Source organism: Gorilla gorilla, chromosome 3 (assembly GCF_029281585.2).
Source record: "Gorilla gorilla gorilla isolate KB3781 chromosome 3, NHGRI_mGorGor1-v2.1_pri, whole genome shotgun sequence".
In the NCBI taxonomy this organism is placed as follows: domain Eukaryota; kingdom Metazoa; phylum Chordata; class Mammalia; order Primates; family Hominidae; genus Gorilla; species Gorilla gorilla.
The window spans coordinates 33431010-33446349 of NC_073227.2; the positions used below are offsets into that span (position 1 = coordinate 33431010).

At 39.9% G+C, this 15340-nt stretch overlaps 1 protein-coding gene and 1 pseudogene across 1 annotated transcript in view; both read left to right on the top strand.

The window, feature by feature from the left end:
- PI4K2B (phosphatidylinositol 4-kinase type 2 beta) overlaps window positions 1-15340 on the top strand; it is a 45331-nt gene that overhangs the window by 14551 nt on the left and 15440 nt on the right. Inside the window, exons 2-6 of the mRNA XM_004038501.5 lie at window positions 4023-4177; window positions 6756-6956; window positions 8220-8351; window positions 10726-10879; window positions 12212-12279. Of these exons, the coding sequence (XP_004038549.2) occupies window positions 4023-4177; window positions 6756-6956; window positions 8220-8351; window positions 10726-10879; window positions 12212-12279 (710 nt within the window). The remainder of the gene's footprint in view (window positions 1-4022; window positions 4178-6755; window positions 6957-8219; window positions 8352-10725; window positions 10880-12211; window positions 12280-15340) is intronic.
- On the top strand, window positions 2241-2337 carry LOC115934514 (uncharacterized; annotated as a pseudogene).

The window sequence follows — 15340 nt, forward strand, 5'->3', positions numbered from 1 at the left end:
AAAGACCAGTAATAACCCTTAGGTGTGGTCAAGGCAAGGTCATTCAGCAAGTGTTTATTAAGTGCTTATTATGTTCCAGGAACATAATAAGTTCTGTAAGTTCCAGGGATACAGCAGTGAAATAAGTCCTCGTTTTGGAGTTTCTCTTGTCTTGGAGTTTCCTGGTTTCTTGGAGCACCCAAAATAAATACACAGTAGATTAGGTGGTAAGTGCTAAATAGAAAAGTAAAGTGGAGGTTAGAGATTGGGTAAGGGTCTTGGGGGTCATAATGACGTGGACTTATTGTGAGATGGGAAATAAATGGGCTGCTTGGTCCAAAAAGTGACATGATGTATGTTTTGTTTTTTTTTTTACATTAAATGTTTATTTGAAATCAAATGATTTTGGACATAAAGTTCAATAATATAAAAGCTGTATTCTGTTTTGGTTTTTTTTTGTTATTATGCATTGTTAACATGTACATTAAAATTTTGATTTAGATAGCATAGTAAGAATTCAGCCTCAAATGAGTCAGAGCTAATAAGAAATTAGGAAAATGTTTTATTTTTATTTTTTTAATTTTTTTAGTATTTATTGATCATTCTTGGGTGTTTCTCGGAGAGGGGGATTTGGCAGGGTCATAGGACAATAATGGAGGGAAGGTCAGCAGATAAACATGTGAACAAAGGTCTCTGGTTTTCCTAGGCAGAGTGCCCTGCCGCCTTCCGCAGTGTTTGTGTCTCTGGGTACTTGAGATTAGGGAGTGGTGATGACTCTTAATGAGTATGCTGCCTTCAAGCATCTGTTTAACAAAGCACATCTTGCACCGCCCTTAATCCATTTAACCCTGAGTGGACACAGCACATGTTTCAGAGAGCACAGGGTTGGGGGTAAGGTTATAGATTAACAGCATCCCAAGGCAGAAGAATTTTTCTTAGTACAGAACAAAATGGAGTCCCCTATGTCTACCTCTTTCTACACAGACACAGTAACAATCTGATCTCTCTTTCTTTTCCCCACATTTCCCCCTTTTCTATTCAACAAAACCACCATCGTCATCATGGCCCGTTCTCAATGAGCTGTTGGGTACACCTCCCAGACAGGGTGGCGGCCAGGCAGAGGGGCTCCTCACTTCCCAGATGGGGCGGCCGGGCAGAGGCGCCCCCCCACCTCCCAGACGGGGCGGCTGGCCGGGTGGGGGCTGCCCCCCGCCTCCTGGACGGGGCGGCTGCCAGGCGGAGACGCTCCTCGCCTCCCAGACGGGGCGGCTGCCGGGCAGAGGGACTCCTCACTTCCCAGATGGGGCGGCTGCTGGGCGGAGGGGCTCCTCACTTCTCAGATGGGGCAGCTGGTCAGAGACGCTCCTCACCTCCCAGACGGGGTGGCGGCGGGGCAGAGACACTCCTCAGTTCCCAGACGAGGTCGCGGCCGGGCAGAGGCACTCTTTACATCTCAGAAGGGGCGGCGGGGCAGAGGCGCTCCCCACATCCCAGACGATGGGCGGCCAGGCAGAGACACTGCTCACTTCATAGACAGGGTGGCGGCCAGGCAGAGACTGCAATCTCAGCACTTTGGGAGGCCAAGGCAGGTGGCTGGGAGGTGGAGGTTGTAGCGAGCTGAGATCACGCCACTGCACTCCAGCCTGGGCAACACTGAGCACTGAGTGAGCGAGACTCCGTCTGCAATCCCGGCACCTCGGGAGGCCGAGGCTGGCAGATCACTCGTGGTCAGGAACTGGAGACCAGCCCGGCCAACACGGCGAAACCCCGTCTCCACCAAAAAATACGAAAACCAGTCAGGCATGGCGGTGCGCGCCTGCAATCCCAGGCACTTGGCAGGCTGAGGCAGGAGAATCAGGCAGGGAGGTTGCAGTGAGCCGAGATGGCGGCAGTACAGTCCAACCTCGGCTCGGCATCAGAGGGAGACGGTGCAAAGAAGAGGGAGAGGGGAGAGGGGAGAGGGAGAATGTTTTAAGAGCCATAAAAAAGAATGAGATCATGTCCTTTGCAAGGACATGAATGCAGCAGGAGGCCATTATCCTCAGTGAACTAACACAGGAACAGAAAACCAAGCAACCACGTGTTCTCACTAATAAGTGGGAGCTAAATGATGAGAACACACAGACACATAGAGGGGAACAACATATACCAGGGCCTTTCAGAAGGTGGAGGGTAGGAGGAGGGAGAGTCAGGAACAGTAACTAATGGGTACTAGGCTTAATACCTAGTGATTACCTGGGTGATTGCTTAATACCTGGGTGATTGCTTCTTGGTCTTTTGGCTAAGATCAAGTGTAGTATCTGTTCTTACCAGTTTAATACCTGGGTGATGAAATAATCTGTACAACAAACACCCAAGATAGAAGTTTACCTATGTAACCTGCACTTGTACCCTTGAACTTAAAAGTTACAAAGAAAAAGTATTACTAGCTTCTCTGTTAGGTAGAGAGAGGGACTGGGTGAGAGAGGGAGACCAGTTAGGAGGCTCTTAGAATAATCGAGGTGAGAGCCGATGGTAACCTGAATCATGTGGAAGGAATGGAGATGGCAAGAGGTGGTCGGATTCTGGGTATTTATTTAAGGTAGAGCCAATACAACCTGCTGATTGGATGTAGAGGGTAAGCGTGTGAGATCATGGATGATTATAAGGTTTTTGGCCTAAGCAACTGGAAGATTTGGAGGTGCCAGCAACTGCAATATGGGAAACGTAGGGATGAAGCCTTTGGGAGGCGTGGTAAAGGTGAAGAATGAAGTTTTGGGTAGTAAAGTTTGAGATGTCTATTACGCATCCAAGTGGAGATGTTGAATACAGTAGTCGAGTTTAGGGCAGAAGTCCAGGCTTGAATTAGAAATTTGGGAGTCACCAGTGTTGGTAACGGAGAGAAGAGGACTGTGAATGGAACCTGGGCCATTCCAAAGTTAAGTAGTGGGTAATAAATGCAGTGCTGGGGGCTGGTCATAGTATTTTGTGATTGCTGCTTATTTCTTAATGAAATAGGAAGCTAGATCCTCTCCTGAGAGACAGGATGGAAGAGGAGGTGTTGGGAATTTGAGGAGAGAAATTGGCTCGTGTGCATTTCTTTAATTCCGCTGCCCTGGTGCAGGCATGGAGTTGGTGGACAGTTGGGTTTAACCAGGACTAGGAGTTTTGCAGGTGACCATGATGAAGGGAGAAAGAAAGAGTTGATTTTGTGAAGACCTAGCGTAATTTAAGCTGGCCAAGGAGGAGGGAAGCAAGGACATGAAGGGAGAGAATTCCAGTGACGTGGGGGAGCAGTCCTTTGTAGGTTCTAGTAGGGCAGAAGAATATTTGGACTCAGAGTGCCAGAGGGACTGAACTGGGAAGACAGGAGGTGCTTGAAATTGAAAGTGTGGTGAGGTTGCAGTTACTGATATTGACAAAATCCGAGATATGATTGGGGAACTAGAGGATGAAGTAGGATGGATGATAGAATCATTGCAGGACCAAAGTTCAAAGAAATGAGAGGTATTAGTATTATTTTAATGAACAGTGAACTTCCTCCCATGTTGTTGTTGTTGTTGTTATTATTATTATTATTATTATTTAGACGGTGTCTCGCTCTTATTGCCCAGGCTGGAGTGCAGTGGCGCAGTCTCTGCTCACTGCAAACTCCACCTCCCAGATTCAAGTGATTCTCCTGCCTCAGCCTTCCGAGTAGCTGGAATTACAGGTGCCCACCACCACATCTGGCTAATTTTTTGTATTTTCAGTAGACACGGGGTTTTGTCATGTTGGCCAGGCTGGTCTTGAACTCCTGACCTCAAGTGATCCACTCGCCTCAGCCTCCCAAAGTGCTGGGATTACAGGCGTGAGCCACTGTGCCCGCCCCCACCCCCATGTTATTATTTGGAAATTTAAGAGAAGTGGGGGTTCTTAGGCAGTGGGGGGAAGGAGGATTAGAGCAGTCTATACAAATCTTGATTACATTTTTCTGTACCTTATATCCTAATACCAGCAAGCTAATTGATATTACAGGTCCATATCATGAGCATTCTCATAGCTGGTATTTCTTCTTAATGCAGTAACTACTGGTACTTCAGAGATGAATGCATTCTTGGATGACCCAGAATTTGCTGATATTATGCTGAGAGCAGAGCAAGCAATAGAAGTTGGAATTTTTCCAGAAAGAATCTCTCAAGGTTCAAGTGGAAGTTACTTTGTGAAGGATCCTAAAAGGGTGAGAATTTCACAGACCTATTATATGTAATGGAAACTTTGGTAAATACTAATTTAAATATGAAATCATTGTGAGTTTCTAAAGATATTTTCCTATTAAGTCTGATTGTAACCTCTTTTCCAAAATAAAGGTCAGTTTTTGTTTGTTTTTTGAGACGGGGTCGCCCTCTCTTACCCAGGCTGGAGTGCAGTGGTGCAATCATAGCTCACTGTAACCTTGACCACCTGGGCTCAGGCAATCCTCCCGTCTCAGCCTCCCGAGTAGGTGAGACCATAGTTGCGTGCCACCACACTGGGCTAATTTTTGTAATTATTTGTAGAGACGGTGGTCTCCCTGTATTGCCCTGGCTGGTCTTGAACTCCTGGGCTCAAGCAAACCTCAGCTTTGGCTCCCAAAGTGTTGAGATTACAGGTGTGAGCCACTGTGCCCAGCCTCAATGTTTTGCTTTTACTAAAGCACTCTAGTGCTTAGAAACAGAGCTAATCAGTTCAAGTCACAGTTTGCTATTTTGTTATTTTATACTTGGTTTCAAGCATTTATTGAATACCCACATTCAGCTGTAGCCTTTTTGAGAATATATATTCACAAGTCCTTATCTTATGGAAGTCTATAACCTTAATAGCCAAACACGGTGGAAGGTTAAACCTTCAAAACTTGTTTAATGTCATTTCCAAAGTACTTGATTTTTTTTCAAAGGTATGTGAATACCTTTTCTGGCATTTTACCAGGGGAAGGAGGCTCAGCAATCTGAAGTTTGAAAATATTGGAATGTGAAAGTGAAATGAACCACAGGATGATTCTAAAGTGGAAAAGAGAAGTTGATGTGGCACTTTGCTCCACTTAGTCTAGAATTTTTCAAAAATATGTTATTTTTTCTAAAAGCTTTCTGAATGATGCATAATGAGCAGTTCTTTTCTCCAGGGGAATAATGTTTATAATTTCACCCAATTTTTTTTGCAAAGATAGAAGTTCTATTTTTAAAATGATTTTAAAGCATAGTCCCTTTTTAAAGATTAAAATGTATTTGAAGGTACTGTCAATATCTCAATCTTTATTCTAAGCTTGATTTCTTAATTTGATCTTGTTGACTTTTTTACTAGTGACTCAGACCTTATTGCATTATATTTATTGTGTTATAAAGCAATTATATACTTAAAATTATAAGATTTGTTATTGTCTAAGGATAATTCAGCTTCTAAATTGAATATGAATATATTAAACAATAAGAGTACAGAGACTTTTAGACATTCATGAGCAAAAAAAGATTTTTTTAATAGGAGAGAATTTAATCAATTTATTTATTAAGATGGATTCTCACTCTGTCGCCCAGGCTGGAGTGCAGTAGCACAGTCGCGGCTCACTGCAACCTCCACCTCCCAGGTTCAAGCGATTATCCTGCCACAGCCTCCTAAGTAGCCGGGATTACAGGCGCTCGCCACCACGCTGAGCTAATTGTTGTATTTTGAGTAGAGATGGGATTTACCCATGTTGACCAGGCTGGTCTCCTGACCTCAAGTGATGTGCTCACCTCCCAAAGTGCTGGGATTACAGGTGTGAACCACAGCGCCTGGCCAAGAGTTTAGTTTAAATTGGTTCCTGAAAAAATAGCTGGAAAAGAATTAGGGTAGCAGAATCTGACAGCATGGATGTACACTGTATCTTATCATTATCTTTGTATTTTAGAGGTGGTTTTTGTCATTGGATTAGTTAATTTAACAAATACTTGGATGTCTACTGTTCATCAGGTACTGTTCTGACTACTGGAAATGCAGCCCTAACAAACCAAGTCCTTGCCTTATTAGAATGTACATTAATGTGGGGAAAGTAAACAGCAAACATGTAATGTGGATATTTAATAGATAGTGAATAATAACACTGTATGACCTAGAATGGTGGTTTTGAAACATTTAAAAATCAGTGAAAGTCTTTCCTTTTTTTTTTTTTTTGAGACAGAGTCTCGCTCTGTCACCCAGGCTGGAGTGCAGTGGTGCGATCTCCGCTCACTGCAAGCTCCGCCTCCTGGGTTCATGCCATTCTCCAGCCTCAGCCTCCTGAGTAGCTGGGACTACAGGCGCCCTCCACCACGCCTGGCTAATTTTTTGTATTTTTAGTAGAGATGGAGTTTCACCATGTTAGCCAGGATGGTCTCGATCTCCTGACCTCATGATCCGCCCGCCTCGGCCTCCCAAGGTGCTGGATTACAGGTGTGAGCCACCGCGCCCGGCCCAGTGAAACTGTTTCTTAACTTGGAAGTCCAGCAATATAAAACAGGTGAAATTAGAGTTAATCTGGTTAAGTGGCATGGGGTCTTGGAGCCTTGCCCCCACCTTCCCAGGGTTTGTCAGAGCACAGTTTGAAAACTGGTCTTGATTTTAGATTGTTGAATAAGAATGAATATGAAAATGTGATTGGAACTAAATCTCTTAATAGTTGAGGTTTATAAATCCTCTTAATAGTTTGAGGATTTATGCCTAATCTGTGGTAGGCAGCAGTAGAGAACAATTTATTAGAATGCATTTTATGGATGATTATCTATATATGTAAAAAGTCTAATAAGATTTTTACTTTTTTGCTCTAGAAAATTATTGGTGTGTTTAAACCCAAATCAGAAGAGCCTTATGGTCAACTCAATCCAAAATGGACCAAATATGTCCATAAGGTCTGCTGCCCTTGCTGCTTTGGCCGAGGCTGCCTGATTCCTAATCAGGGGTACCTTTCTGAAGCAGGTGCCTATCTTGTGGACAACAAGCTTCATCTGAGCATTGTACCTAAAACAAAGGTAAGCCAGACTTTATTTTTAATTTACAACCTGCTTATATCTGAATATTTCAGTAATTATTCCTAATGATAGAACCTAAAGTGGAGCCCCTTTTTTGGTAGTAGTTCAAGAGTCATGAGTGACTGGTAACTAGTAAATTGATTGTAGTGTAGATCCACAAAGTATTTAAAGGAATGTGTCTTGTCTCTGTGAGATCTGACGATGCTAACAAAAAGAGGATAAAGAACTAGCATTCAGAAGGCAGGAAAATATCAGGGGATCCAGAGATCCTATTGAAGGCAGAGATAACCAATGTGCTTAAAGACTCGTATTGTCCTTTCAGCCTTTATACAAAATTTTTTTCTTTTCTCTTGTTTTGTTTTTTTAAGAGACAGGGTGTTGCTGTGTTGCCCAGACTGGCCTTAAATTTCTGTGCTCATGCAGTCCTCCTGCCTCAGCCTCCTGAGTAGCTGGGACTATAGGCACATACCATCATGTGCCTGGCACCCACATCTTTTCTCTTTATCATGGCTCACTGCAGCCTCATCCTGCTGTGCTCAGGTGCAGCCTCATCCTGCTGGGCTCAGGTGATCCTCCCACCTCAGCCTCCTGAGTAGCTGGGACTATAGGCACATACCATCATGCGCCTGGCACCCACATCCTTTCTGTTCTTGTCTTTTTTTTGAGACAGGGTCTCATGCCCAGGCTGGAGTATAGTGATGCAATCATGGCTCACTGCAGCCTTGTCCTGCTGGGCTCAGGTGATCCTCCCACCTCAGCCTCCTGAGTAGCTTGTAATACAGGCATCACCACCACACCCAGCCAGCTTTTGTATTTTTAGTAGAGATGGAATTTCTCCATGTTGCCCAGGCTGGTCTCAAACTCCTGAGCTCAAGCAGTCTACCTGCCACAGCCCCCCAGAGTGTTGGGATTACAGGCATGAGCCACTGCACCCAGCTAACCTGGCATCCTTTCTAAATTTTTACTTGAAGCCTTCTTCCTTAAAATGTTTATTCCTCAGTCTACAGTTCACTACTGTTACTTTGACCACTGGCAAATTTAGGCCTCTAAAAGGCTTTTATACCACTCTCAGAAAGAAATATGTGCCCTTCATTTAGCAAGGCTTTGCAAAATTCCCTGGCTTTTCTGTTTTAGATTCTCCGGGGCCTTTATTACAGGGTTAAACTTTGCTAATTTTCATCATTAGAGTGAGTTTCATGGTGTATATGAAAAGAGATACTATAATGCAAATTCTAACCATTTTTCTGAATTGTATGTTTCTAGGTGGTTTGGCTTGTCAGTGAGACATTTAACTATAATGCGATTGACCGTGCAAAATCAAGAGGCAAAAAGTATGCTTTAGAAAAAGTGCCAAAAGTGGGTAGAAAGTTTCATAGGATAGGACTCCCTCCTAAGGTAAGTTTCTCTGATAAGCTTTATTTAGAGGGCATTTGGGCACATACATCCTGAGCTCTAGGAGCCAGGCATTGTGCTGTTAGCTGTGGATATTATAGCACAGATTTTTCATCTTCCAGGAGCTTATAGTAAACAGGTAATTTCAGTGTAATATAAAGCTGTTGAGATGACGGTAAGTTCAGGGAGCTCTAAGAGGATAGATGGATGCCTAACCCAGTTTAGAGGGATGGGAGGTGTTTCCAGGAAGAGGTTGCATGAAAGGCTTATAAAGTAATGGGTAAAACCACAGGTCTGGAATCAGACCTAATCCCAGCCTCTCTGCTAGTTTGCTGGGATTAGGTCTGATTCCAGAACTTACCTCGCGTAAGTTCTTTACTTGCTCTTTCTCTCTCTTTTTTTTTGATAGAGGGTCTCACTCTGTTGCCCCAGCTGGAGTACAGTGTTGTGAACAGGGCTTACTGCAGCCTCGACCTCGTGGGCTCAAATAATCTTCCTGCCTCAGCCTTCTGAGTAGCTGGGACCACAGGTGCACACCACCACACCTGGCTAATTAAAAAAATTTTTTTTTGTAGAGATAGAGTCTCACCATGTTGCCTAGGCTGGTCTTGAATTCCCGGGCTGAAGCAATCCTCTCGCCTTGGCCTCCCAAAGTGCTGGGATTACAGGTGTTAGCCGCTGTGCCTGGCCAAGTTCCTTACTCTAAGCCCCAGTTTCTATAAAATGAGAATGACAGAAACTACCTCTTAGGTTGTTGTGAGGAGAAAACTAAGAAATTCATGTCAAGGACTTGGTACATAGTAAAGGTTAAGTAAATGGCAGCAGCTATGTTTACTTACTACACATTAGATTTTCTTTTTTCTTATCACCTTTAAGTAAACCTGAGGGATGATGAGCAGCCAGCTAAACAAGGATAGAGAGGGTTAATGGGAAAGGCATTCTAGAAAAAGCTTTCAGACTTATTTTTTAGAAATGTATTTGGCTTATGATTTTCTTGCTTCCGTACATTTATCTAGATAAAAAGAATTTCAGTAGGAATTCATCGTTAACCTAACTTTTAAGATAAATTTTACTCAAAGTGGGCAGGAAGTTTGAAAGTTTTTAAAAGGCTTGTTCTTCCTTAGACATGCTGAAATAAGTGTGACTAAAGGAGGATGTTATTTCCATATTTATGACTACTAGGTCTTAGTTATAAGTATTTTAAAGAACACTTTTAGGAAATCATGAAAATTTCATGCCAACAACAAAAACATTAAGTGTTAGAATAAAAAGCAGATTTTCTTTGTGGTGATTTGTTTGTATTTTTGAAGCAAACTAGGGTTACTTATTACCTGTTTGTCACGTGCTACTTAAATTTTTATTTCCTTCTCCAACAAATTGTTTACTATTAACTAGTAATCTTAGTAACAAAAATGCCTTCTTAAATGGTCATACTTCAAGGAAAGGACTTTTTTAAAACCACTATCAATATTATGATTAATAGATTTGTTCTTTAAAATTTAAGACTGGGTATTTAATCTGTGTGGTTAAGTAATCTGTCCTTTTTTTTTTTTTTTCTTTTTTTTTTTGGGACAGTCTCGCTGTGTCGCCTAGGTTGGAGTGCAGTGGTGCAATCTTGGCTCACTGTGACCTCCGCCTCCCGAGTTCAAGCGATTCTCCTGCCTCAGCCTTCTGAGTAGCTGGGACTACAGGCATGTGCCACCACACATGGCTAATTTTTTGTATTTTAAATAGAGACAGGGTTTTTACCATGTTGGCCAGGCTGGTCTCAAACTCCTGGCCTCAAGTGATCCACCTGCCTCAGCCTCTCAAAGTGCTGGGATTACAGGTGTGAGCCACCACACCTGGCCTCATCCTATTTTTAAAATAAAATAATTTATTTAGAATTCAAAGAAAGGGTCTTAACAACTAAAAAAAAAAAAATGAAAAAAATTATTTATTGTATTTTATGTCATAAAAAGAATCTGGAAAAGTTTAGATAAAATTGCACTGTTACTGAATAAGCAGGATAGGTTTAAAATTTGGCCTCCATAATTAAATTCACCTTAATGAATATTTTTAGAAAAACGGCATTCTTTTTCAGAGTGTCACCTTGAAGACACGTGTTTATTCTTTTTTTAAATTTTCCCAAAATAGCTGCTATCCTCCTTGAAAGTCTAGGGGTAAGCATTTTTTATTTGCTATGTATTCTTTATGTGATTATTTAAAATTAGTGTATAAAAATGGTTTTCTTGATAAATGTGGCTTATCTAAATTAGTGATAAGTCTTCTTATTGTGTTTACATGACATATTTTTTGACAGTACTGCTGAGAAATATAAATATTAATCCCCTTGTTCTTGTACTTTCTTTTCTAACTGTAGTTCTTAAAATTATAGATTGGTTCCTTTCAGTTATTTGTTGAAGGTTACAAGGAGGCTGAATATTGGCTTAGGAAATTTGAAGCTGACCCTTTGCCTGAGAATATTAGAAAACAATTTCAGTCACAATTTGAAAGATTAGTTATTTTGGATTACATCATCAGAAATACAGGTATTGAAGTTCTCTCATTTGTTCACGTAAATCTTGTTCATTTTCAAACTATATTCTTGTTATCCAAATCAAAGCGGTAAACTTTTGTTGCAGAAGTCTTGAAGCCACTTTCTCTGTCTGGCTTGGCAAACAGATGTAGTATTGACTCTCCTGGGCAGAATTCATCCTGTGTGGGATAGATTCTGACTCATAGCAGGCTCCTAGATCAGTTCCTGTCCCCTAGGGAGGAATTTCCTAGGGGCAGGGCAAAGTCAGATATTGGAAATGTTATCTGCATAATGTGAGTAATTAAGGCTTCATTGTATAAATTATGTTAGGTGCTTATTTTGACATTATGTAACTCTTAGTGTAGTCTATAAATACACTAAACTCTTAATTTTTCCTGTGCTATAAAGGAGCAATGACGTAGACCAGGGATGTCCAGTCTTTTGGCTTCCCTGGGCCACACTGGAAGAAGAATTGTCTTGGGCCACACATAAAAACAGTAACACTAATGACAGCTGATGAGCTTAAAAAAAAAAAGTATAAAAAAAAAATCTCATAATGTTTTAAGAAAGTTTACAAATTTTTGTTGGGCCACATTCAAAGCCATCCTGGGCAGCATGCGGCCTGCAGGCCACGGGTTGGATAAGCTTGATATAGATTATCCAAAGCAGGGGCTCCCCATTGTGGGTCCCTGGACTGTCAGGGTCAGCATTACGTGAGAATTTGTTAAACATGCATCTTCTCAGACACTACGCTGGACCTTTTGGAACAGAAATTGCAAGTGGGTGCTGGCAGGCTGGGTTTTAAGGTACCCTCCAGGTAATTCTGATGCATTCTGAAGTTTGAGAACCACTGGTTCAAAATGTTTTCTTATTTAGTTTTTGGAAAAGAATCAAATAATTTTCCAGATTCACTTTCTTAATTTTTATATATATATTTATAGTCTAGACTACTTCTATGCTGACATGAGGTGAGCCTGCTTAGAAATTTGCCTAGAAATAGGGGGTTAATGCTTTTTCTTCCTAAAGTGAAGAAAAGCTCTTTGATTTTAATAACCTTGATTTAATAATTGTATCACCTCACAGGGTAGTTTTGAGGATTACATGAATTATTACATACTAAGCACTTAAAACAACGTCAGCCCGGAGAAAATATTCAATAAATGTTAGCTCACATTTATGTTTGTTTTTTTTTTTTAGTTTGTTTGTGTTAAATTGTGACCTTTAGTATGCTACAGATAACCAGTGAAAGTCTCAAAAATCAGGAGATCACTAGAGTTTTCTCACTGATATTAAGCCATGATGTCCATAGAAATGAAGTAACAGATTTTCTTGTTTGTTTTGAAAGACAGGGGCAATGATAATTGGTTAGTCAGATACGAAAAGCAGAAATGTGAAAAGGAAATTGACCATAAGGTAAGGAAATTTACAATTTTATATGTTTATATATACACACACACACACACACACACACACGTGTATATAATTGTGTATAACTTGTGAATATTATATATATATATTCAATTTCTGTAAAAGATTCCTTTAAGTTATTCTTCACCATTTCCTCCTTCTTGCACTTAATCCTTGGTTTTTAAATCTACTTTCTCTGTTTTTCTCACACTTTTTATTTTTGTCACTTGTTTACATTGCATTTCTTGATTCTTGATTTTTTTTTTTTTTTTTTTTAAATAGAGGTGGGATTTTGCCGTGTTGGCCAGGCTGGTCTCGAACTTCTGGCCTCAAGCATTCCATCCGCCTTGGCCTCCCAAAGTGCTGGGATTACAGTCATGTGCCACCACACCCAGCCAGTTCTGTTTTTTCTTTTATTAATTGTTGGGCAGCTTTATTTTTTATTTCATATTAGAATAGAAGAATAATACCTGCCTAGTACTTTTTTAGAGTTTGAGAAATATATAGAATCCCCATATTTTGCTTTCATGTAATAAAGGCTTCTGGGATTTTTGTTCACCATGTTTGTATTTTACTAAATCACTTTCTTCTGAGTCCTTTCATTCAGTATTAGATAATACAATATTACCTAATAAATGGAACATGTGTGCTTAACCTGTGAATCATGTCCACTGAACTTAAAAAAAGTATTAAATACTTTTGCTATTTATAAGAAGCTGGTTTTAACATATATAATAGACTGCATAGAGCCTCAACACTGATATCAGAGTTATAGATTTTAGAGTAATTGCTATCGACTTTGAGTACCAAGTTGAAGTTTTAGATATTTACATAAGATTTTTTTATAAAATACTTTTACAGGTTTAAAACAGTTTGTACTTTTGGGAAAGTTTTAAGTGATTAAAAATATTTCTTCCATTTTTATAATTTATGTTCTCAAGTAATGACTTAAAGCTGTTGCATCATTTTTAAAAGTTTGTGCTTTTAAATGTTTATCAAGGATATTTAAAAATACATATTCATAGCACTTAGCAATAAAAAGGAACAAACGATACAATAGCGTGGATGAAACTTAAAATTATGCTGAGTGAAAGAAGCTACACATAAAGGGAACATATTGTATGATTATATTTATATTTAAAAATTAGAAAATGCAAACTAGTTTCTAGTGACAGAAAACAGACCAGTAGTTGCCTGGTCTTGGGGTAGAGGGAAGGCTGGACTGCAGAGGGACACAAGGAAACTTTGGCGTGGAAGTTTCACATATGTCAAGGATCATCACATTGTACTTGTTAATATAGGAAGTTAGTTGTGTATAAATTATACCTTAATAAAGTTGTAAATAGGAAAGAATAGTAGAAATAATAATAAATGGCAGTTGTAGCAGAAATGGGCTTAAAATACAAACATAAATGCTCATAAATATAAGCTCCTGGGCCGGGCACAGTGGCTCATGCCTGTAATCACAGCACTTTGGGACGCCAAGGTGGGAGGATTGATTGAGTCCAGGAGTCTGAGACCCTGTGTCTACAAAGAATTAAAAAAAAATCTTTTTAAAGCGCCACTTAAGGATAAAAGACTTAAAGATAGCAGAAAAAGTAAAATGAAATAAATTAGCCGGACATGGTGGCAAGCATCTGTGGTTCCAGCTATTTGGGAGGCTGAGGTGGGAGGATTGCTTGGGCACAGGAAGTCAATGCTGCAGTGAGTTGTGGTTGTGCCTCTGCACTCTAGCTTGGGTGACAGAGCAAGACCCTGTCTCAAAAAAATAAAAAAATTAAAGATAATTAAATAACATAAGCTCCCCAAATTATTTTATTTGTATATCTTGAGCTGTTAGATTTTGCTGAAAATTCTTTTACTCTAAGTATTTTGTGCACTTTCAATGAGGTGTAAGACATTTGATATAAACTAAAAGAAATAAAGTTGGCGTACCTCACATCAGCCTTCACTGTAGTGCTTTTAAATTAAAAATTTTCTGTTTTACTTTTTGTTATTGTATCTAGGCCACTTAGTAATGGCCATCTATCTTTAATCAGAATACTCTTTTTTTTCTTTAAAAAACACACACTTTTAACTTTATTCTGTTTTAATTTCTAAGTAAAGCAATTCCAAAAATACGAAGTTAACATCAGAGCCGTGTGAACCACCGTGGTAAAATAAAACAGATATTCACAATAATTACCTCTAAAGATAGTTCAGCTTGATAAATTACCTTCCGCAGAAATACTCTTTAACATGAAAACCCTCTTTCTCCTGAGATCTTTATTTCTGTTATGGAAGAATACAGAAGTTAGGAACGGCCTACCGTATTAGTACATTCTCACACTGCTATGAAGAAATACCCAAGGCTGTGTCATTTATAAAGAAAAGAGACTCACAATTCTTCATGGCTGGGGAGGCCTCAGGAAACTTAAAATAATGGCAGAAGGCACCTCTTCACAGGGTGTCAGGAGAATGAGTGTAGGAGAAATGCCAGACACTTGCAAAACCATCAAATCTCATGAGAACTCACTCACTGTCACGAGAACAGCATGGCAGAAACTGCCCCCATGATCCGATTACCTCCACCTGGTCCTGCCCTTGACACATAAGGATTACAGGGATTACAATTCAAGATGAGATTTTGGGTGGGGACACAGCCAAAAAATAACACCTACATTCAAGAATATCTTGAGGTTCCTTCTACTAGATCTTATTATATTTAATTATGGTCTTTGAAGGAGTTTCATTTAGAAACATTTTGCATTTGATTTATTTCTTTGGGACCCTAAGAAAGACTAGGTCTTAATAAGGTGATTTTATTAAGGTGTTTAAAAAAATTAGTAATATTTTACATCATACATTTAAGCAATGAATCTAGCAGTAAATTATCTAGAACATCACTTTTTAAAGTCACAATATTTTCAAGCCTTTTAAAGAGAAAAAACTTGAAACCATTACTGAGTAATGGTATAATATCAAATTTTAAAAAATAGTGGTTAGGAAATACACTGTTTTTTCAGACAGTCTCTTCCATTCCTGTGTGAATTTGTACTTTTTCTGGTAACATTGTTAATTTTTATAG